This window comes from Hydra vulgaris, chromosome 14 (genome assembly GCF_038396675.1).
Source record: "Hydra vulgaris chromosome 14, alternate assembly HydraT2T_AEP".
Classification (NCBI taxonomy): Eukaryota; Metazoa; Cnidaria; class Hydrozoa; order Anthoathecata; family Hydridae; genus Hydra; species Hydra vulgaris.
This window is the reverse complement of record NC_088933.1, coordinates 2,264,666-2,287,737: the sequence shown is the minus strand read 5'-3', so window position 1 is coordinate 2,287,737 and position 23,072 is coordinate 2,264,666. Positions and strand designations below refer to the sequence as shown.

Genomic DNA, 23,072 nt, shown 5'->3' with positions numbered 1-23,072 from the left:
GGTGTTTTGGCACGTGCTCGATGTCTCACGTCATCGATGACTAGAAGCGATTTTGTGTTTTAGAATTGGTTAACTAGTTTCCTGCTTCTTTTCTTTGCCTTTATTTGTTGTTCTATAGTGTATTTTGGAGTCTTTTCACGCTATCTATATTTAATATTCATTTTTTTTAACTGACGACCAATTGTCGATTGATTTACACCGAATTTAATACCTATTTTTCTCTGACTGACCCCTTTTCGATTGTTAACAAGTCTCGTTAATTCGGTTTTCTTTTCTCTAGTCCAGGATGTCGGACGACCAGGGTGGTTTTTATCAGAAAACGATTGAACAGTTTCAAGTCTTTTTAGGTTATCATATATTGTACTTTGAGAAATTCTTCCTTTTCAAAATGATTTACGATTTTTTTTTTTTTTTTATATTAGGTTTATTTACAAAAAATATTTTTAGTCGCTTTCGAAAAGATTCTCGTTCAGCTGCCTTTAACCTCATTTTAAATAATTGTGTTTCAAATAATAAAGTTTATATTTTATAGAACGTTTACGCCTACGCATAAAACTACAAATACTAATTATTATGCTCAAATAATGAAATTAAGATTTGTCCGATAACTTCCGCATCACCCGTTATAACAAATACTTTTACATTTTCTAGTAATTTTTTTTTTTATATCAAAGTTTACTTATAAGAGAAGGCATTGGTAAGATAAAATAACTACTTAATTACTGGTGATAAACTTTAAAATTAAAAAAACTAATAATTGCGCAAGGAGGCATCTTCCCCAGCCGTGGGGCAAAATGCTCCAAGGAGTGCATCTTGCCCCAAACCTTTAAAACAGTTGTTAAAAATAACTATCAGTTAATATAAAAGCTATTAATAGTCCTTTATAAAAACTCTTTACATTTTATAAAAATAACTGAAATATAAACACTGCAATTGTTTTATGCAATTGTCTTGAAGATAAATAACTTTTTTTAATTTATATCACTAACATAAATGTTCAAATAACATATACATGATTATGATTCACAGTAGTAGCATAAGTCTGAATCATCTGGACCAAATGAAAAGTGGTACCAAGATGTACATTTAGTACATTGTGTCTAATCATCAAACGGTGGCACATTGTATGGACAAGAGCATATGGTGCATAGAGTTGTATCAATGATAAAACTTTCAGAGGCAAAAACCATATCTTTCTTCCTTTTCATTTGTTTCTTTATGCCATTAGGTCTTTCCGCTTTCTGCTTTTCAGGCTTCCTCACCTTTTTTTTTCTTCAAATTTATTGATTTCATTTTTTGCTTGATCACCTTATTAATTGCAGCTTTTTCTTTACGCAATATGACTGCCTGTTGCTTTTTTTTTTACACTGTTTTCATGCTCTTCTAGTCGCTTCTTAAAAGGTGAAGAAGTAAGGTTTACTGCTGACTCTGTCTTTCTCTTTCGTTGTTTTAAAACAGGAATTTTGGGACGCGGAGAAATCTTTTCCAAAATATTTAAAGGAGACTTAAGGCCAAGATACTCATCAACAATTGGCAAAACTGCATCATCAACAGCCTTCAATTTTGCAGCAGTAGTTGTTGTGCTCATGAAATTTGCCAACTGTATAGGTGCAACAAGAGGCAAATTAGGCAATTCACTAGATTACTGACAGATTTTCAATGGCTTAGCTTCATTAGTGAGCAAAGCTGCTTTAAAGGCTTCTTCATTAAAAATAAGGTCATTTATTGGGTATAAACCAGAGCATCTAAAACCATTGATTGCTTTGTCAATGTTTGCAATAAAGATGTAGGCAGTTGCAAAAATACCTGCCGTGTCAAAAAATGAAATTCTACGTCCCTGATGTGATAAAATCCAGTTGCTTGCTGCTGTATTGCAGCCAACTTTCAATGGTTTAAAAAATGTACGATCTAAAGTTTGCATCTTGTGTGTACAATGAGGTGAAAGAGTTGTGAGATGGATCCCATTGTCACGACAAAAGTTAATGGCCTCAAGTGTTTTGTGACTGTGATGACCATCAAGTACAATTAATTGCTCATTAGTTTCAGATGCATAAGTCACAGCAACAAAATGTGTTGACCATTCAATGAATAAAGATGAATCAGTCCATCCACTGGAGCTAACTCTAATAATTGAGCCTGAAGGTGCACCAACAGCCAGCCTATCAGTCATTCGCTTACGGAGAAATATAAATAAGGGTGGGACATAAGTGCCACTTGCACTCATTGCACACACAACTGTCACAGTAGCACCTCTTTCTCCACTAGTTATTTTCGAAACTTGTCGATCGCCTTTCGTTGTAATTATTTTTCATGGCTTATGAACATTTGTGATTCCAGTTTCATCCATATTCCAGAGCTGTTTAGTTGAAAACTTATGTTCCTCAAATAATGACTTGTATACTGAAAAAAACTGATTTACTTTTGGTTTATTGAAGCCAATGGCTCTGCTTATACTGGTGGCTTGTGGAGTTTGAATAGAAAGTTGTGGATTGCGAGACATAAATCCTCGCAGCCAATCCACTCCTGCCATTTTTGACTCTTTAATAAAAGGACTATCGATTCGCATTTGTTTAGAAAAATCATATGCTAGGCGACGCACATCTATTGTTGTCAAGCCAAATAGAGCTTTTTCAATAATCTGAACTTGTGTAACAATCTTTAATTCAAATTTTTTACCAAAAACAGGAAATTTTCCAGCCAGAGACAAACCACCAGCTACTTTTACTTTTCCATCTCGATGACGTTGTAATGTTTTTTTATAAATACTAAATTCTGATGCAACATTCTTTAGACTGCAGGCCATCTATATTACATCTAATGCTGACTTTATTCTATCATTTGTTGCACCTCTCTGTGTTTTTCGCACATAATTTCTTACTATTATTTGAGGGGCTCAGAGGAAAAAGCATACAAGTGACATTTTTTCTAAAAACGATCTAAGTGCATCATTGGATAGCTAAAGCACGGTTTTGTTTAGAGGAAAAATAATACAAGTAATTTTTCGAACAACCAGCGCATTCTGTGTGCGGGCAATAATACTTCTTCACCAATGTGGTGTTTTGGTTAGGGGAAAAACAGTACAAGTGACAGTCCAAACATTCTGTTTACATAGAAATGGCGGGATCGTCGTCTAAACGACTTGATTTGAGGTCTTTAGAAGATCTAGAAGATCTAATGAATGGTAAATATACATTTTTACATTGTTCAATGCAACACAAACAAATACTTAAAGTTTATAATGTAAATATTTAAATAAATCTGGTCTAGGCTGCATTAGACATAACCTAACCTAACTTTTGAAGTTGTATCACTTCACTTAACATATGCCCTTGATTACTTTTCGGTTTAAAATGGCTCAGAGTTAAACTTAATACTCTTACTTTGAGGAGTCATTCATAATACTATATAATATATAATATTATGAATGACTCCTCAGAGTAAGAGTATTAAGTTTAACTCTGAGCCATTTTAAACCGAAAAGTAATCAAGGGCAGATGTTAAGTGAAGTGATACAATTTCAAAAGTTAGGTTACATAGTACATATTATATATTAGTACATAATATTACATACATAATAATATTAGTACATAATATTATTATGTACTAATTTTGTATTTGTGTGTAGAATCTGAGTCCGATGTGGACGATCCTGAGAGCGACGAGTATCGACCGTCGTCAAACTCATCTTCGGATGCTGTTCAGGAATCCAGTGGAGACGATACTGAAGAAGAAGCACATGTTGAACCTGAGCCTACCCTACCTCCTCCAGCTCCTCAACAGAGAAAAGGTCGTAAGCGACAACGGAACGAAAGTAAGAAGGAAGTTGCTAAGAGGAAGCGTAACTCTGGAGTCGCATATACCGGCCACAGAGGCATTCCTAAAGCAAGCAGATCTGTGAAACCTTACATGCACAGGTGCCGTTACAAATGCTGCTTAAATATAAATGAAGACCAGCGACAAACTGGCTTCAATGATTTCTGGAAGCTTGGTTCGTTTGACCTTCAAACGGCATATCTGAATGGGTGTGTGAAGGTCGGTGAGCCGAAAAGGGTGAATGCAAATGCTACTGCAAATAAGACCATCTCGAAAATTATATCCTTAATGGGCCATCGAGTGTGTAAAGACTTTTTTTTAAAGACACATCAAACTCTCATTTTTGTCATGTTACGAAAAATAGGTCCAAAAGCGGGATATCTCCCCAAGACGGTCGAGGAATGTGGCCAGACAAGCATAAGATTGTGATCTAGACTTCGTACGGTCGCACATCAACTTGTTCCCAAAATATAAGAGTCACTACAGTAGGCATGATAACCCCAACAAGACTTATCTTCCATCTCACCTCACATTACAGTGCATGTACAAAATATACGTAGAAAAGTGTGTAGAAGTAAACCGGAAGCCCGTTCTGCTGTGGTGCTACAAGAACATATTCAACAAGGACTTCAACATCAGTTTTCATCCACCTCGCACGGATATGTCATAAATGTGATCGGTTTGAAAACCTACTGAAGATCTGCGTTGACGGTGAGGCAAACAGTATAAAAACGGAACGGGATCTTCATCACCGGAAGGCTGAGAAAGCGGTGGAATCTAAAAGGTCAGCCAAACAACAGGGAAAGTGTGATAATACCGTTGTGGCCATCACATTTGATCTGCAACAAACTCTACCGACCCCAGTTCTTACAACAAATAAAGTTTTTTATATGCGTGTCCTGTGGACATATAATTTTGCCATTCACAACCTTGCAACAGGCAAGGCGGACATGTTTATGTGGGACGAGTTTCAATGCATATTTGTAAAAGTTTTACAAATATGCATTGAATTGCAGCAATAGCATGTGATACAGCTTCATTTTACTTCGCATATACATTATATTATAACATTTACTTAATATATAAAATTATTTTAAAAAGCTATTTATAAATATGTATAATAGTTATCAACATATAAGCCAACATATAAACATTGTCAATAACTAAATTTAGCATACGTTTTTATGTTTTAAACACAATTTAAAAATGGTAGAAATTCCGTAAAACCACGACGCAAGAAGCCCTTTGAGGGCATCTTACCCCACGTAACCGAGGACATCTTGCCTCATCTGTAGTGAGTGCAAGTTTAATACAAATAAAATTAATTTTATTGATCAGTTATAAAATTTCTTGACTATATATTATTGTGGGATAAATTTCCTATAAAACAACACATTTCATACCTTAATCGCATAAGTATTGCCAATCCAATAAACGTTCAAAATTAGAAGCAACTTACTAACAAAATACTCTAAAAAGTTATAAACCGATTTAAACCTCACCTACCAGCAATATTAAAAACATTTTTTATTCCACGATTTTGTTTTAACTTTATGAATAGAATTATAGAGAGATAAAACATTACCGTTCTATGATACTCTCACATAAGCAAAAAGACTTCTTGCCCCACGGTCATCTTGCCCCACCATACAGACTTAGTCAAAACGTCGTGGGCATATAATAATATCAATAATAGAGTTTCAAATCTATGTATTCATTTATATTCTCTATATATTTCTATAAATTTTTTATATATTTCAAATCTATTAGACAATATCGTTAATAGAGTTTCAAATCTAGTGATAAATTTTCATTTTTTCTGAAGAGAGCATTTTTATTTTTAAAGTTCGTTGCATCAATTTTTTTTAGTTTATTCCACCAGAAGAGTCTGTTATTCAGTTCCACAATATTATGAAGTTATAGGATTTGAAACTAAAAAATTGCAAATCCGCGTTTTAAAAGTTTTATTAAGTTTGTTAAATAATTTTTAGAATTAGCAACTATTTAACTAAAATTTATAATAAAAGTAAATATAACTTAATACAAAGTGATTCTTTGGACATATAAAGGGTTTTAGTAAAAAAAAAAAAAGATTAAAATAATTTTGTCCACCATATGTCTAATATCCGGCCCACTGTGCGCCGGTTTGATTTTGGGCGAAATTTGTTGGATGTTTTAAACGCCTGGCGGCAACTTAAAATGTATTCTATAAATTGTTTTGTTCTTTTAAATATTATATATTAGATTAAATATTTATCACATAACAGGATTAGCATATTTGAAAAATTAACAACGTAGTCTACTCAATATTCGGAAATTGGTGAAAAGGCTTTGTTTTTCCTTATAAAGGGTGAAAAGACTGTATTAATATTCCGCGGCGTATAAAAAGTATTGGAGATATCAAAATAAATCCGGTGTCCATAGTTTCCAGTTGCGAAACTAACTATACAGTAAATGTTTTATAATAAAAATTAGGTATAAAAAATGCACATGATCTGTGGGGTAACCAGTCCTGGATACTAATGCAAGTATAGATAAGATACTCACATATAAGTGTTAAGCGGGATTAGAAAGGTGTAGTGTATCATGAGCTGCTAAAACCTGGTGAAACTGTTTATACTAATTGCTAAAGACAAAAATTTATCAATATCAACCATAAATTGATCGAAAAACGACGAGAATGAGTTAGAAGATACAGCAAAGTAATTTTGGTACACGACAATGCACATGCTCAGTGAGCATGTGCATTGTCGTGCAATGAACTCAAGTAGGCGAATCAACTAAATAGCTGGAGTTTCTCTCAAACATAAGTGGTATTAGTTCAGAATCAAATATTCAATTGATTTAGCGCAGCCAGGCCCAAGTAATTAGAAACAAGCGCTAGTCAAGGATTTTGTTTAACTAATGCATTTATGCACGAATGTAATCGTAAAGCAAAAACTTGGCTACTTTTTCTCATTGTCTTATTAAACTATTTGGCGAGCTTAAAAAAAATCTATTATTTTATCTTTTATTTCTTTCTATGGAAACCTTAAAATAAATAAATTATTTAAACTGCTTTAAAAACAATAGCAAATTTAGTGGGAGGAAACTCTTGGTTTATATTTACTTTGTTTAATCCTACTAAACTAAATGATAAACTTTGTAGCCCGGCACCACTATAGGGTCATCCATTATATACGTCACGCAGTTTTACTAGCACTTCTCCCTAAAATTAAGCAACAAATTTGTACTCACTCCTTCCACTAATATTTATTTTTGTGGTTTTAAACACAATAATATTTTTAATTTTTCTAGCTGTTTTCAGTTAGCTAATGAATACCTTTTAATACATATAACATTTAATAATTATTATTTAAAATTGCTATGCAAGTCATTAATTGTACGCGTGTATAAATAAATAACCAGGAAAACCTATTTTTTGTACGCAAAATATTTTTAAATTTTTTTACACGAAATATTGGCGTAGAGCCGTGGATGTTTAAGATTGCATATTTTTTTTTTTTTTTTTTTTTTTTTTTTTTAGGTGCCCCAAGAAGTCCTTTTAAGGGGCAATTTTAAGGGGCAACAAAGCATGGCTTCAAGGTCTTTTAATAGAGAATAAATTTTTGCATTTTGATGTTTTGTTTGAAAGTATTTTATGTATTTTTTTATTATTTATACTTTTTAAAGTTTCACGCAACAATAGTAATCAATGCATGCATAATTTGACTGATATAGCTGTAGTCGCAGTGTAGTTACATACATCGACTGACTTAAGGCGGTATGAGGTAAGTGAAGTGTACCTTATGTACCTAACTAAGTTTCTATATTCTTTTGCGCACTTCTATAGTTCGATATAAAATTGTATAAATTAACATTGATAGACAAAAAAATACCTCCGAAGATACATTTAATTTTTGATAAACATTATTTAAATAACTTCTTTAGGAATAAGTTTGTTTCTCACTCCAGGTTATATTAACATTATAATGTTTAATGCTTATACGTATGTTTGTTGTTTTTTAATTATTATACTATTATTTTTATTTAGCAGTTTAATTATCATTAATTGGTTTTTTTATCGATAATACATCGGCTCTATCAATGACTTATAAAGCCGTAGACGGAGTTTACGTTAATTGACTAAAACTTAAGTCAATTTTTAAAAAGTAAATCCCAATAAACTTTAAGTCATTTAAAAAGTCGAATCAAATTTATGTTATATTGGAATCCCTGCAGTCGAGTGAACACTAACTGAGGGTTTAGGTTTTATGCTTGGCACTCTTTTAAGCAATATAAAAGACTTTCTAAATTAGAAACTTGAAAAAAAAAACGTTGCGTTGCAAAACCTAATATCTCTCTTATCCCCCCTGTAAAAAGTTATAACAAAATTGCCAACCTCTTCCCCCTTTCCCTGTTGCATGACGTAATTTGTGGACAACCCCTATAGGAGTATGTTGACCAATTTTTTCCTTATTTGCCTCTAACGTTGCAGTGGTTAACAACATTTCTGAAAGATCTATTCAAGTTCTACCAGACTTTGTAAATAACAATGAAGATGATCTACAGATTTTTTTCGATTTTTTTATTATTATTTTAAGTTAATTCACCTCACCAAGGCCACTTCAGACAAGGAGGCTTTTTAGTTGTGATTATAACCCTGTCTCAACTCTATAACTCCGAAACACCAATTTTGGCGAACAAGGCGGAGAAACAAGTTGAGCGCGACACTACTAGGGACGTGGTGTGAATCGAAGTCGGAATCTCTCGCTTATGAAGCGAGCGCTCTACCACTACACCGCTACCGCATATTTATTACAACATTGTAGTTCTGATGACAAAAATGTTAGAGTAATTAGTGTCATTAGAACGTTGTAATTCTAATGGAAAAAAAAGTTACTTAAACCAATATTAACACAACGTTGTAACTCTGATGTAATATAAATTAGTAAAACTAACGTTATATTAACTAACGTTATCAACGGGTGACAACTGAAAAACGAGCCTGGATTTAAAAACTCATAGTTTCTTCGAGGTATAAGATAAAACAAAAAGGAAAAATGTTTTCAAAAGTATTTTAATTTTTAAATTTTTTTACGTGTTTTTATTTTTTACAAAAATATGAATAAAAAATAAATTTAAGAAAAGATAATATTAGAAAAGGTCTGTATAAATTTTATTTAAATTACAAAAATGTTGGTAAAAAGTTCACTTATGGCCACTTTAAAAGTGAGAATATGCCTAAAAATACATCTACAAGATAATTACACGTGCTGAAAGTGAATCTAATTATCAAAAAGTTCAAGGAAGTGGAGGAAAGTCTAAAAAAATAACCATAACAAACATTAAAAGGCTCAAACTTATGTTTAACCATAATGACGGAGATTCTCCACGACAGACAACAAAAAAGTTCAACTGTACTTAACAACACATAAGTAAAACATTAAAAAAAAAGAAAAAAATTATTCCAAGAAAAAAATGACAATTCCAAAACAATTTGACTAGCAAAAAGCAGTTGCTAGAACTAAGTGCAGTCGATTGTATCAGAAATTCAAAAATCGTAAACTAATTATTCATGATGAGTCTTATTTCACGTTAAATCGCTCAAGTATCAATGGGAATTATATTTTTTATACTAGCAATGTAAAATTTACTCCATCTACTGCTAAATACTAAACAAAACAAAAGTTTCAAATAAAAATACTTCTATGGATTGCTTTTTCTAAAAAATGGCTTTTTTCAGACCTATTTTGTTCCTAGTGGGCTAGCTGTAAATCAAGAAGTCTACTTAAACAAATGCATTAAGAAGAGACTTATTCCATTCATCGACAAGTATCATTCAGAAGGTGCATATGAGTTCTGGCCTGATTTAGCTTCATCTCAATTTGCAAAAACAGTAATCACGCACCTAAACAAGAAAACGAGAATTTTGTTGAGAAAGAGGATAACCCTAAAAACCTCCCAAAGTATCGTCCAATACTCAAAAAGATTTGAAGTATATTAAAAGGCCTTTTCTACAAGAATAATTTGGTTGCAAATAATCTTCAAAAATTTTGCTTTAAAATTAAATATTTCCTTAATAAAGTTGATTTTGAGCTCGTACGGAGTTTATCTTAGTCTATACCAGGCCTAATTGATAAAGTCGGAAAAATTGATTAAGGTTGAAAATTTCCGGAAATTTTTATGAAATTTTGCTCAAAATTTTCTGGAAATTTTCAAAAACTTTCTATCGCAATAAACTTATATAGTTTTATAAAACTCATTTCTTTGTTTTAAAAATATGCGTTTTATCATCGTAATATATTGGAATATTCTTTAAATATTTCAACCAAAAATATAAAATAATAAAGACCCAGAAACGAAAAATATAAATCTTTAAGTCAAATTGCGCATTTTTTTAGAAAAAGCATTAAAACGCTCAAGTTTTTATATCACGACCTCAGAACAACGAGGTTTTAAATCTCAATAGATTATACTGTGGGTTAAAACGATTTTGTTTTGAGGTCGCCATATGTTACTTTTACGTATATTATTTTTGTATAAAATGTAGATGTTTTTCGAGTTTGTGTATTTATGTTATAAATGGACGAGCTGCGTTGGATTATGATAATTTTTCAAAAAGGACATGAAAAACCATGTTTTTTAATGTGTGTGTGTTTTATAAGCAACATAACAAGCAAACTAATTTATTAGTATTTTACTGAACATTCAGATCAAATGCACATTTGATCTGAACCTTTAGTAAAACAATAATAAATTAATTAGCTTGTTATGATGCATATAAAACACACACACACACACACACACACACACAAATCGTCCACTTGGCAGAATACGTTGAAAAATACGGTATACATTTAAACAATTTTAAAGTATAGCATAATTTTTTAATTTACTAATTTATAAAGTCAAAAGTGCCCTAACAAGGTTGCTGCGAGTAAGACTCGTGCCTTAAAAGCACTTATTTAACATAGCGACGGAATTTTTGACCTCGAAATCATTTCGAAAAAATCATTTTCTTTATTTTTATTGCGAACTATATTTTTTAATAGTTCAAATTTTCAAATTGTTTTCTTTCAATAACGTCATTAAATCAGGAAAAATTTGTTAAATCCTGTAAATATTCAAGTAAGTCTTTTTATATACATTTTTACAGTTTTCAGTAATTTGTAGGCCAATTCAATAAACATTGAAAAATGCCCCTTCCCCTGGGGGTGCAGATAATGTTTAGCCTTAAACAATGCTTGCTACGGCAATAAACGCCAATAAGCTTTGCAAATAACAGGATAAAACAATTTTCTGGCCTAAAATAACGTTAGTGTTATTAGTGTTAATAAAACATTGCAATTCTGATGAAAAATAACATTAGTGTAACCAAAGAAATTTACTACGTTAGGTTCAGTTGCTCGGCGTTGCCCAAGATAACCCAACATAAAACCAACGTTGAATCGACGTCGTGTGCCCATTGGATTAAGTTCACTAAGTCTTTTTAACAAAATTTAAATTGCTGTGTATTGCTTTTAAAAACCGCTACGGTGTTTAAAAGTCAGATTTTCTTAATTTCAAAACAAATTTGTTTGTTTTTTAAATGATTATTTAAAGTTAGTTAAAAATTATAATAATAATAAAAATGAGCACAATCGGTATAAAAAACTTTCGATTCACTTGAAATCACTTGAAATTATTTCATAAAACATGAAATAAAAGCATGTTATTTCTAGTAATAAATAAATCTAAGAAAGATGACAATTTTTTTAAATATTTACGAGAACTTAATTTTATAACATTTTAATTAATTAAGCAAAAATCAGTATTTCCTTGAATATTTTTAATTGGATCAGTATTCCCTTAATATTTTTAACATAATCAGTAATGACGAAAATATGATTTGTAAATTTCTATTAGCGTCCTTCGTTTGAAAATGCCTTTAGAAAAATCAAAGATTTTAAAAAAGTTAAATTTTAAAAAGTGGCGCGAATATAAATAAATATTTAAAATTCAAAATTTAAAAAGTATTATTAAGAAAATAATACCTTTACAATATTTGGAATAGGCTAATGAGCTTTCCTGAGTAATTTTGTAATAAGTTTATATTTAAATACTCAAATCATAATAAGAAGTTAAAAATTGAAGTGGTATCAATACCAATGCCATAATAAGAAACATGTTAAAAATTAAGTGGTATCAGTATCAAATCATAATAAGAGACATGTTAAAAATTAAGTGGTATCAGTACCAATGTATAATAACCAATCATACCAAAAAAATACCAAATCATAATAAGAAGCATGTTAAAAATTAAATTAAGTAGTATCAGTACCAATGTCGGCTAATCCATCGTCAGTTTTCAAAAACATGTTTAATATATATCCATAAATATACTTTAAAAGATATACATTCATAAGTATATGTACATATTCATAAGTATATACACAACTTCAAATAATTAGCTTGTTTTACTCCAGCTTTAAGCAAACTAATACAAAAAATTGCTGGTATCGAGTGTACTCTTTGAAAGCAGTTTTTCACATGTCATGTGTGTACAAGAACTTTCAAAATGCCTAATTTTGCAAAGAATCATTGTCGGAAATCCGTTTGTGTTATGTGCATGAAGAAGTGCTCACGTGAGGTTACTCAATTCCTTGCTGAAAAAATTTTCAAACACTACCACACAAATCTTGATTTTAGCGATACCAAAGTGGCAAGAGGTATTAGTGACTCTTGTTGAACAACTCTTAGAAGAAAAGATGAAGGAAAAGATGTTGATCTTCCACCTTTGTTTGATTTCTCTTCAGTAAAAGTCAAGCCAGCAAAAAGGTATCAAGATTGCAACTGTCCGATTTGCCAAGTTGGTCATCTAAAGCTGATGAGAACAACCCTTTAAGGTGTTCCAAACCTGACCAAGACAATACTCCCCAACAGTGTGGTGATTGCTTGAGTCTTGTTGGAAGAAGTCTGCCACATCAGTGCACTCAAAATCAAATTTAGAGAAAATCTAAAACAGTATGCTACAGCAAATCCATTGGCTGCAGAACCAATTGCAACTCAAGTAATCTCTTCCAAATCCTTCAACTCCAGGAGGAGTTGAAAGTTTGGAAGAGATTACTTGAGTTGCAATTTAAGTCTGGTATTAAATTACACACATTGTGATATTTAAATTTTAACTAAAGATATTTTAAAATGTTTATATTTTTTAGGAAGCTCAAGCGCCAGACACCTTTTTCCTAAGCTAAGAATCAAAACTGAAGATATTGTGCAGGTTCAGTTGAACACAGTATTGTCAAATCTAGGCATGAAGAAATTGTCATCAACCATTAACAGAGTCAGTAACACTAAGCTTGTGGAGTCAAATTTTCGTGCTAAGTTTGAGGCCATTGGTGCACAGCTGTCTGAATTTTTCACTCAAACCAGCATCACAGTTTTTTCAGAAAGCAACGGCAACTCCACTGACTATGTGGTTGTGCATTGAAAGGATCTTGCCCAACTTCTCAACGAAGTGCTCCTTTCTCGAAGAGTATTCCAGAGCCATATAATCATATTATTGATTTAGGAATTGATGGTGGTGGAGGATTTCTTAAATTATCACTAGGTATGATTGAGCTGGATTCTCAGAGTGGTTTAAGGTTACCACCACATAATAGACTTTTAACAGAGAGGATAGCCAAAGACAGCAGTGTCACGCGTCAAATGTTTGTGGCCATTTCAGAGGGATTTCCAGAAAACTTTGAAAATGTGAGACAAATATTATCAATGATCAATTTCAATTCAGTCAACTTTGTTGTAACATATGACATGAAACTCGCCAACAATATATGTGGACTGCGAAACCATGCAAGTTCTCACCCTTGCTCATGGTGCGACATTGAATCAAAGCATCTCTCCCAATCAGAATCATTGAGAACACTTGGATCACTTATCGCCTGCCTTCAAGAGTTTGTTAAGTCTGGCAATGACATTAAAAAGGCAAAGTATTTTGGCAATGTGGTCCATGCACCATTGCTGTCTGGATCTGAAAACAAACTCATCTTGGAACTTAAACCAGTGGAGCCCCATTTGCTTCTTGGTGTGATAAATCACATGTACAAAGCCTAGACAGAAGTTTGGCCTGGTGCTTTCAGAATGGCCCTCAGCTATCCACATCAAACAAGAGCCAAACCATGGTGGGCAATTTGACGAGAATGCCAGCCACAAGCTACTCAAAAATAAAATCCTTTCTCCAAAGGATTGCAGAGTCAGAGTCTGCTTTCTAGTTTTTGGAATCATTGATGCCCTTTTAAAGTTTAAGTCTGTGGTGACATCGAGTTTTGGAATGATCCTTGAGGATGATTTTACAGAAAAAATTGATCGCTTCAAAGACTCATATCTGGCAGTTATGAACATCAGTGAGACTCCAAAGGTTCATGCTGATTTCTTCCATGTGAAGCAATTCATTGAGATGAAAATGGCTCCATTGTGGATCTTTAGTGAGCAAGAAATAGAATCAATGCATCATCATTTTAGCTCACACTAGCTAAGGTACAAGCAAGATCGCAATCATCCAGAATATGCAAAGAGGCTTCTTTCTTGTGTTGTGGATTACAACATTAAGCAATTGTAATGAATCTAGTCTTTAGAAGAGTTTAAACTGAGAAATTAACTAGTTTCTTTTTTTATTTATGAGATTCCAAAGTAGGTACAGTGTTTTAAAGCAGAGTATTAAAAAAGAGTTTTCACAGAAAATTTGTTTTGCTGTTTCACATTTTCTGAAAGAATGGTTGTTTTAAATTTCTGTAAAATACCCATCTTTGGCTTTGTAATGTATATTTGTATGTTTGGAGTAATAAATATTAGTTTTAGAATGCTTTTGAATGCTGTAAAAATGTAAAATTTGAAAAACTGTCATTTCGCATATTGTGCAAAATGGTTAAAACTTAAAATCAAATTTATTTTCTCGGACGAAATAGTTATGTTTCAAATTTTACATTATTGGAGTAAGGAAACATTGAACTTTCACCCGGTCAAAGCGGTTTTCTCGGGTCAGCTCAAAGTAGTTGTCAGTAGTTTTGTACAACAGTAAGTATGTTGCTTTCTTGACGTAGTAGTTTGCTTTCTTGACGTCGGGCTCTCTACTCTACTTACTTAAGTTGGGATAGCTCTGCGCAATTTTTTTTTGCACAAGTTTTTTTTCTATTGGAATGTATTTACTTTGAAAACTCACGCTAAAAATATTTTTTTGCTTATTTTTGTTGTAATTTAAAGATTTGAATGTCGCCCGCAATTTAAACACTTTTATATAAGATTGCTTTATTTTTAATAACAATTTAAACATAAACTATTTACACGGTAGCGATGAAAAAAAAAAGAATCTTTGTTCTTTTATATAAATGATAAAAGAAGTTACCAAATAACTTTCTTCAACTTTGAACTAATATTCGACTCGATAAATATTAATTATAATTTTTTTAAATAGGTGATTATCAAGGTAGAAGACAGAACGAAGATTACTTTGGAAGAAATTACGATTATATTCTTGAGACAAAAAAGTTTGAATTTGTTGTCTCTAAAGGAACTGTACCATCAAATGATGAGCAGTTACAAGGTTGGCATTTTCAACCATTCTGTGTTATCAATAATGCACACGGCTCTTGGATTAATGACAAATATGTAACTGTAAATGCGAAGACAGATAGTAATCCAAAACATGAATTATTATTAAGAAGTTTGGCTCAAAAATCAAAAAAAAATACTGTTCTTAAGAAAACTATGTGGATGTATGGAGATTCGTTAACTAGACAATTTTTTATTGACATGAAATCAACTGAAATTTGCTCTGAATTCAATTGTCAGTTGACAAATACATGGACCTACCCTTTGACAAATGAAAATCCTGCACAACAACCGTTTGACGATAAAGATTTCAATCAAAGTAAGTTTCTTGATCATATTAAAGAAGTTATAATGAATCCTTTAATGATGAGTAATAATAGTGTTTTAGTTATTAACTTTGGATTACATATACTAAAAAATATTAATATGAGTCAAGCTGAAAAGTTATTAAATGGTTTTATCGATATGGTGTATGAAATAAAAATAAACAACGTTTTATCATTTCCAAAAATTGTATGGAAAACCACAACTCCAGCATATATAGAAATTTTTTTGAAAAGTCAAGGAATGAATAACTTGGAACGTCATCTTATAAAACAGGTATATTATTTTTTTTATACCTAGAGAGCAATTATATGGAACACATTTTGTTTGAAAAAAATGTGCGAAAATAATATACCTGTACTTGATGTTTTTTGGATGGCAGCATCTTACCCTCAAGGACCGTTTGATGCAGTACATTACCCTGGTTATGTGTTTTCGAGTGCAGCTATATTTTTAGAACAAGTTTTAAAATAAACGAAATATCTAAAGAAATTCGATGTAGATTTACGTTTTTAAATAGCATTGATAGAACGTTGAAAAAAAATTTTTTAGCACATTTATATATTCAACGCAAAACATATTTGATTACTTGGAATTTAAATGTTTAAAAACTAGCCTAATAAAATGTATAAACTGAACCAAAGAAGTTTTAACGAATAAACCTTCTTTTTAGGCACCGATTTAATACCCTTAGGTTTCCAGCCAATTATAAATAAGTATATATACTTTTGCTTTTAGAGAAACCGTGCCATTAGGGTAAAGTGGAACAAATGTGAGTACAAGTGGCACAAAAAACTTAAAACAACATTTTAGCACAAAATATTAAATAGAAACTAAAACATAATCTACCCTTAATTCCATTAAAAACTACACACAAAAAATTACCCGTTGACAGGTAATATCTGTGGGAGTATTAAACCCACCACGGTTAATTGAGTCTATGTATTGTCCATACTTTTGGAGGTAAAAATTGGTATATCTAAAAATTTATTTTCTAATAGTTCTTCATCAGAAGAGCCATATTTGTATCAAAAAAAAAAAAAAAGATTCAAGATCTGGTATATTGTCAAATATCTCAGCGGAGGGCTCAAAGAATAGAAAACCACAATTCGGACATGTACGGAGATTGTATCAAGACTTATCTCAATAGCTGGGTTATCAAGCAAAAGCTTCTCGAAATATTTAACTTTTCAATCACTTGTTGTACTGTTATAAAATATGTACCTCTAGAACTTTGGCGCATTTTGCTAAATTTTATTTCCAATTAATCAGAAGAAAACTCACAAAAAGTTGCATATTGATGTAAGCTATCCAATAATGTTTTACATAGTTTAATAACGCCATTGCATATGTAATAAATTGACTGAGCAGTGTCACAAGTAAGTTATTTTTTTTCTTTTACCTTGCTTTCCAGCCATTTTTACAGCCAATATTTTTCTTTTTGTTAAATATTTTTCTAATCTATTATCATTATGTTCCCTAATTACTGCTTAAAGTTCATCATTGAATCCAATATCAGCACCATTTCCCTTAACATTGAGAACTTTCTGAAACAACTATGCTAATAAATCTGATGTATCTTGTCTTTCGTTTACATGATACAATCGTCAATGATTAATTAAAGCATTGGAAGTTTTGTCACAAAATACCCTTAAACAGGTAAAAACTGACTGCCTTTGAATTGGCTTTAGAAATATTGGAACTTCATTTAAGTTGGATTATTTAACTAAATTTTTGGGTTCAAGTCCATAAAGTATTTTAAGATGTTCCCATTGTGCTACTTTACTTACTCCTTTATCATAAAAAATAAGTTTTTCAGTAAGCCAATTATTTTATAACCAAAGATTAAGTAAAACCATCATTTTTCAACCAGGGTTTATCTGGAGCTGATCTTTCAAAGATCTAAAAAAATGCCTGATTAATTCTATTTCCATCACATACTATAGCTTTAACTTGACCTGAAGACTCCTTTATTAATTGGATAGTAATTCAAATTTGTTCAAAAAGAAATTGAGAATTTAATTTACTTTTACGTATTATTTTGAAAATAAAGGATAGTTCACTGAATAAGAAGTTAACCGTTAGACTTAATATAGTCTTCGCAAGAGTAGTTGAACCATCGATTGCTTTTCCGAATAATTTACCACCATGGTATAACAACATTATTCTAACATAAACCTCATCATGCAATAAAAAAAAAGTTTTTGTTTTTCTTCAACAGATTGAAAAAAATTGTCAAAAAATGCCTCTCATTTAATTTAGAAACTTTTGCTCTTACAAAAGGCAACTGGTAGTCTCTTTGCAATTGATCATACAAACTTCTTGATGTAGCAAAATGCTAAAATGATCTAATAATAACCTCCTTAAAATAAATCTTACTACCAACACACTGAGTCCCCATAGAAGTTAAATGATCCTGAATTAAAACTTCTTTTCTTCCAGGAATTATGTTCTTCTAATCAAATCGAGTTAAAATTACTTTTCTTCCACGAACTATGTTCTTCTATATCAAATAAAACTTTTTCTAGTATAGACCATGTGGTGATTTTTGAAATTCTGTTTTTATAAATTGTAAGAACTTTGTTTTCGACACCATAATAATATGTTTCAAAATGCAAATATTCACTAATCTTGATTAAAAAACATGAAACTCTATTTGAATAAACTTGTGACTGTAAATTAATAGTGTTATTAATCATAAAGCATATTAATGGAACACCTAAATCTCTTTCACTGCTTAAAATAATTTTTTTCATTTTATCAAAAGTTATTCTTTTTTCTAAAAAAGTTGGGCGCTACTCGACTTTCTTCCCCCTGTTTTTATAATTAAATATGATAGAATACGTTATACTGATTCAGAATCATATAAAAACAAAAAAAATGAAAAAGCACAAGTTGTTGCACATAATGGAAAAAAATTGGTGGGATCTGACAAAACGGTATGCCGGGCCAAACAGGTGTTGTAAGTTTATGACAATATTTTCTTCAAACTATATGTTTTTCAAAATTTATCGGCCAATACAACTCACAAACTACAGTATAATTTAACGGTAGTAGAGCATCAATTTCAAATGGCAGTGGTATAGAACATAAATTCTATAAAACTTTAAGTAATACTTTCCTCTATCAACAAATAAACATACCAACTTTTCAATTGGCAAATGGCTCAACCTCAAATGTTTTAGATTTAATATTCACAACAGATCCTGGTAATGTATATTATATATTACCAGATTCTGTTATATGCTTTTGATCCAAGTTTTGTGTTTGGTGACATAAACAAAGGTCATCAAATTATTTACTTTAAATTCGTCTTAAAAGATAATGTTAGCAGATTAGCTTGTAGTAACTTTTAGTTTTTGTGTAGCAAAGTTAAATTTGATGAAATTTCTGATTTTATATCCAATATTGATTGATTTAACTAATTAAAAGCTCAACAACTCCTTGGATTAATAACGAAAACAAGCAATTGATAAGAAGAAAAAGAAAATTAAAATACATAAATTGTGCTCACAGATGAAATGATGTTAAACTGACCAAAGAATATAAGCAGTTATGCTTGACTTTTATTTGAAAAAAATCCAGTGTTAACCTCCTAACTTAATCCTAAACTGCTATATAAATATTTAAACAGTACAAATTTAATAATAGATTCAATAAAGGCCATGAGAATGTCTAATGGTGATTTATCCCATGAACCAAATGAAATTGTATTCTGCCTAAATAAACAATTTCAGGATGTCTTTACTATTGAAAAAAAGAGAAATTTCAGCATGTCTTTACTACTAAAGAAAAAGGATCTTCCACCTAATCATCTTAAATTAAATGATGTAATTAAATTTGAAGATATTAAACCTGATGATATTAGGTTTGAGTTAGTTTTATTTTATTGAACAAAGCATATCAGCTTCAGGTGATTTATACAATAAATCACCTGAAGCTGATAAACTTTGTTCAATAGTCATCAAGAATTGTGCTTTATTGTTTACTTTAACACTAACTCTTATATTTAGAGAATCACTTAAAACCAGCCAATTGCCAATCCAGTTCAAGTCAGCAAATGTAACACCGATATATAAAAAAGGTGACAAAACAGTGGCCAGCAATTATCGCCCTATTTCATCAATTTTTATTCCTTGCAATATATTAGAATCTAATTTTAGAAAAATAATTGAAAAACATCTTTACAAAAACAATTTTCTAACAATCCAACAGCATGGTTTTGTAAAAGGCAAATCTTGCACCACTTGTTAGAGACTCTTGGTTTTAATTCTATGTGCAACAGCAATGGTATACCTGTTGATGTAGTAATGCTAGACTTCGCTAAAGCTTTTGATAGTGTTCCTCTCAAGAGACTCTTTGCTAAATTGAATGCATATGGTATTATTATCTTAGTTCTAAAATAGATGGAAACTTTTCTAAATAATAGTCGACAAAGAATAGTTCTTGGAGAAGTTGTTGAAATTTTTAGTGGGGTGCCACAAGGCTCTGTTATTGGACCCTTAAAGTTTATTATATACATAAATGATCTGCCAAGTAAATTAATGAATGAATGCAAATTGTTTGCTGACATACTAAGATTTTCCCCAAGGTAATTTCAGATAAGTGTACCTCAAGACACAGAGGGATTTAATTATATCATTTAAATGGACAAAAGACTGGCTTTTAAAGTGTAATGTTGATAAATGTGTAGTAATGCACTATGGAGTAAACATCGAAAAGAATCCTTGAAATATTAATGGCATAAAATTACCAGATCAAACAGCGTAAAAGATTTAGGTGTAATATTTTCCAAAACACTAAAGTGAAGAGGATCAAATTATTTCTGTAACAAATAATGCAAATAGAATGTTAGATTAAATTAAAAAATCGTTTGGAACATTAGACTGTCATTTACTTAAATCACTATATGTAACCTTCATTCATCCTTTTCTAAAGTTCTCAGTACCAACATGGTCCCCGTATCAAAAAGGTGACTGTAAAGTAATTGAACAAGTTCAGCGTCGAGCCACCAAAGTGATTAAATCAATTAATCTTTCAGTTACGAAAATTGATTAAAAGTTTTAAAATCGACAACTTTAACTAAACGTAGAGAAAGAGGTGATATGATCCAACTATTTAAAATAATGAACAACATAAAAAAACATAACATAACATACAAACTTTTCAAAATCATTTAAGAGGTCACTGTTTTAAATATTATAGGGAACGACAAAATATCTGCAAAGACATAATTTCTTTTACAATAGATCGTCAAACATATGGAACTCATTGCCTATGAAACTAGTCAAAGCATCGTCGGTAAACTCATTTAAAGCAGGATTCAACTGTTGAAAGAACAACCATCGATTGAAGTGGCTGTCACAGTGTGCTTAAAAGCATGCACTTACTGGCAAAACAAGTTACAGCAATAAGTACTAACTAATTACCTAACTACAGTTTCTTTTGACTATGGTCTTTGATATAACAAGTTAGAGTGCACCGATGCTTCAACATCGATCTTGGTAACCATCTGCCGGTACCGATTTTTTTGAATAATCAGATTTTTAATTGTGGTGTTTCTATAACCAAAAAGCATGCCTAAGTTAATATAAATACACATCTAAACCAACTAAACTTTTATATATTTTCTGAACTGTTTTTTATCAGGAGCCCGATGCATTTAGTGTCTTTTTATAACGGGGAAAGTAGTTAGATGACTTAAGAATCCAATCTTTACAAAGAATAAGTCTAAAACGAGAAATTTAAATATAATATGAAATATCAAAAAAAAAATTCTGCCAGATGTTCCACATCTTGATATTTTAATTTTGTAAAATTTACAAATTGCTTTCAACTTTTTCAAATCATCTTTACCATTTTCATCTATATCAAAATAGTCAATCAAGGGTTTAGTTACTTTGCTCATTGTTGATATTTTTTAAAATGATTAAATAATAAGAATATAGTTATATATATATATATATATATATATATATATATATATATATATATATATATATATATATATATATATATATATATATATATATATATATATATATATATATATATATATATATATAATGTTAGTGTATTCAACAAACAAAGTATAACATTATATATATATATATATATATATATATATATATATATATATATAATGTGAGTGTATTAAAAAAACACTGAGCTCGCTGTTCTAAAAGAACAGAACAATAATAAAATAGTAAAAAAATCTATCTAATATTTGTTTTCTTCAATACCATGTTTCACCATCAGAAGGTTTATCAGGAAGATTCTTCCTGATGAATCTATTGATGGTAAAACAGTGTTGAAGAAAACAAAAATTAGATAAGTGTCTTTACTAATATATATATATATATATATATATATATATATATATATATATATATATATATATATATATATATATATATATATATATATATATATATATATATATTAGTAGAAAATCACTTAACTAAATTTTTCCATTTGACACTGTGTTTCATCAACAAAGATTCATCAGAAATGTTAAGTGATTTTCTACTAATATATAATTGCTCTGTTCTTTTAAGAACATTGAGCACTCTATTGTGTAGAATACTTTTTAAAGTTGTTTAATATATATATATATATATATATATATATATATATATATATATATATATATATATATATATATATATATATATATATATATATATATATATATATATGTATATATACTTAAATTTGAGAAAAAACAACTTTTAATATAATTTTTTCTAAACTTTAAGTATAAAACGCTCTGTATATATATATATATATATATATATATATATATATATATATATATATATATATATATATATATATATATATATATATATATATTCTTTATAAATATATATATTCTTTATAAATATATATATATTCTTTATAAATATATATATTCTTTATATATATATATATATTATATATATATATATATATATGTATTATATATATATATATATATATATATATAAATATATATATATATATATATAAAGAATATATATATTTTTATAAAGAATATATATATATATATATATATGTATATGTATATATATATATATATATATATATATATATATATATATATATATATATATATATATATATATATATATATATATATGTGTATTTATATATATAAATTGATTTTAATAAAAAAAGCAGCGTATAACTATCGTATTACAAGATATGACTTTTAAAGATTATATATATATATATATATATATATATATATATATATATATATATATATATATATATATATATATATATATATATATATACATATTTTGCATTTCCGCATACGCAGGCATTTCTAATAAATCTTTGTTGATGAAACACAGTGTAAA

General features: G+C 29.9%; 1 protein-coding gene across 1 annotated transcript in view; it reads left to right on the top strand.

Moving 5' to 3' along the window:
• LOC136091195 (uncharacterized) overlaps positions 1 to 23,072 on the top strand; it is a 42,494-nt gene that overhangs the window by 7,417 nt on the left and 12,005 nt on the right. The window contains exon 2 of the mRNA XM_065818221.1: positions 15,245 to 15,981. Within this exon, the coding sequence (XP_065674293.1) occupies positions 15,245 to 15,981 (737 nt within the window). The remainder of the gene's footprint in view (positions 1 to 15,244; positions 15,982 to 23,072) is intronic.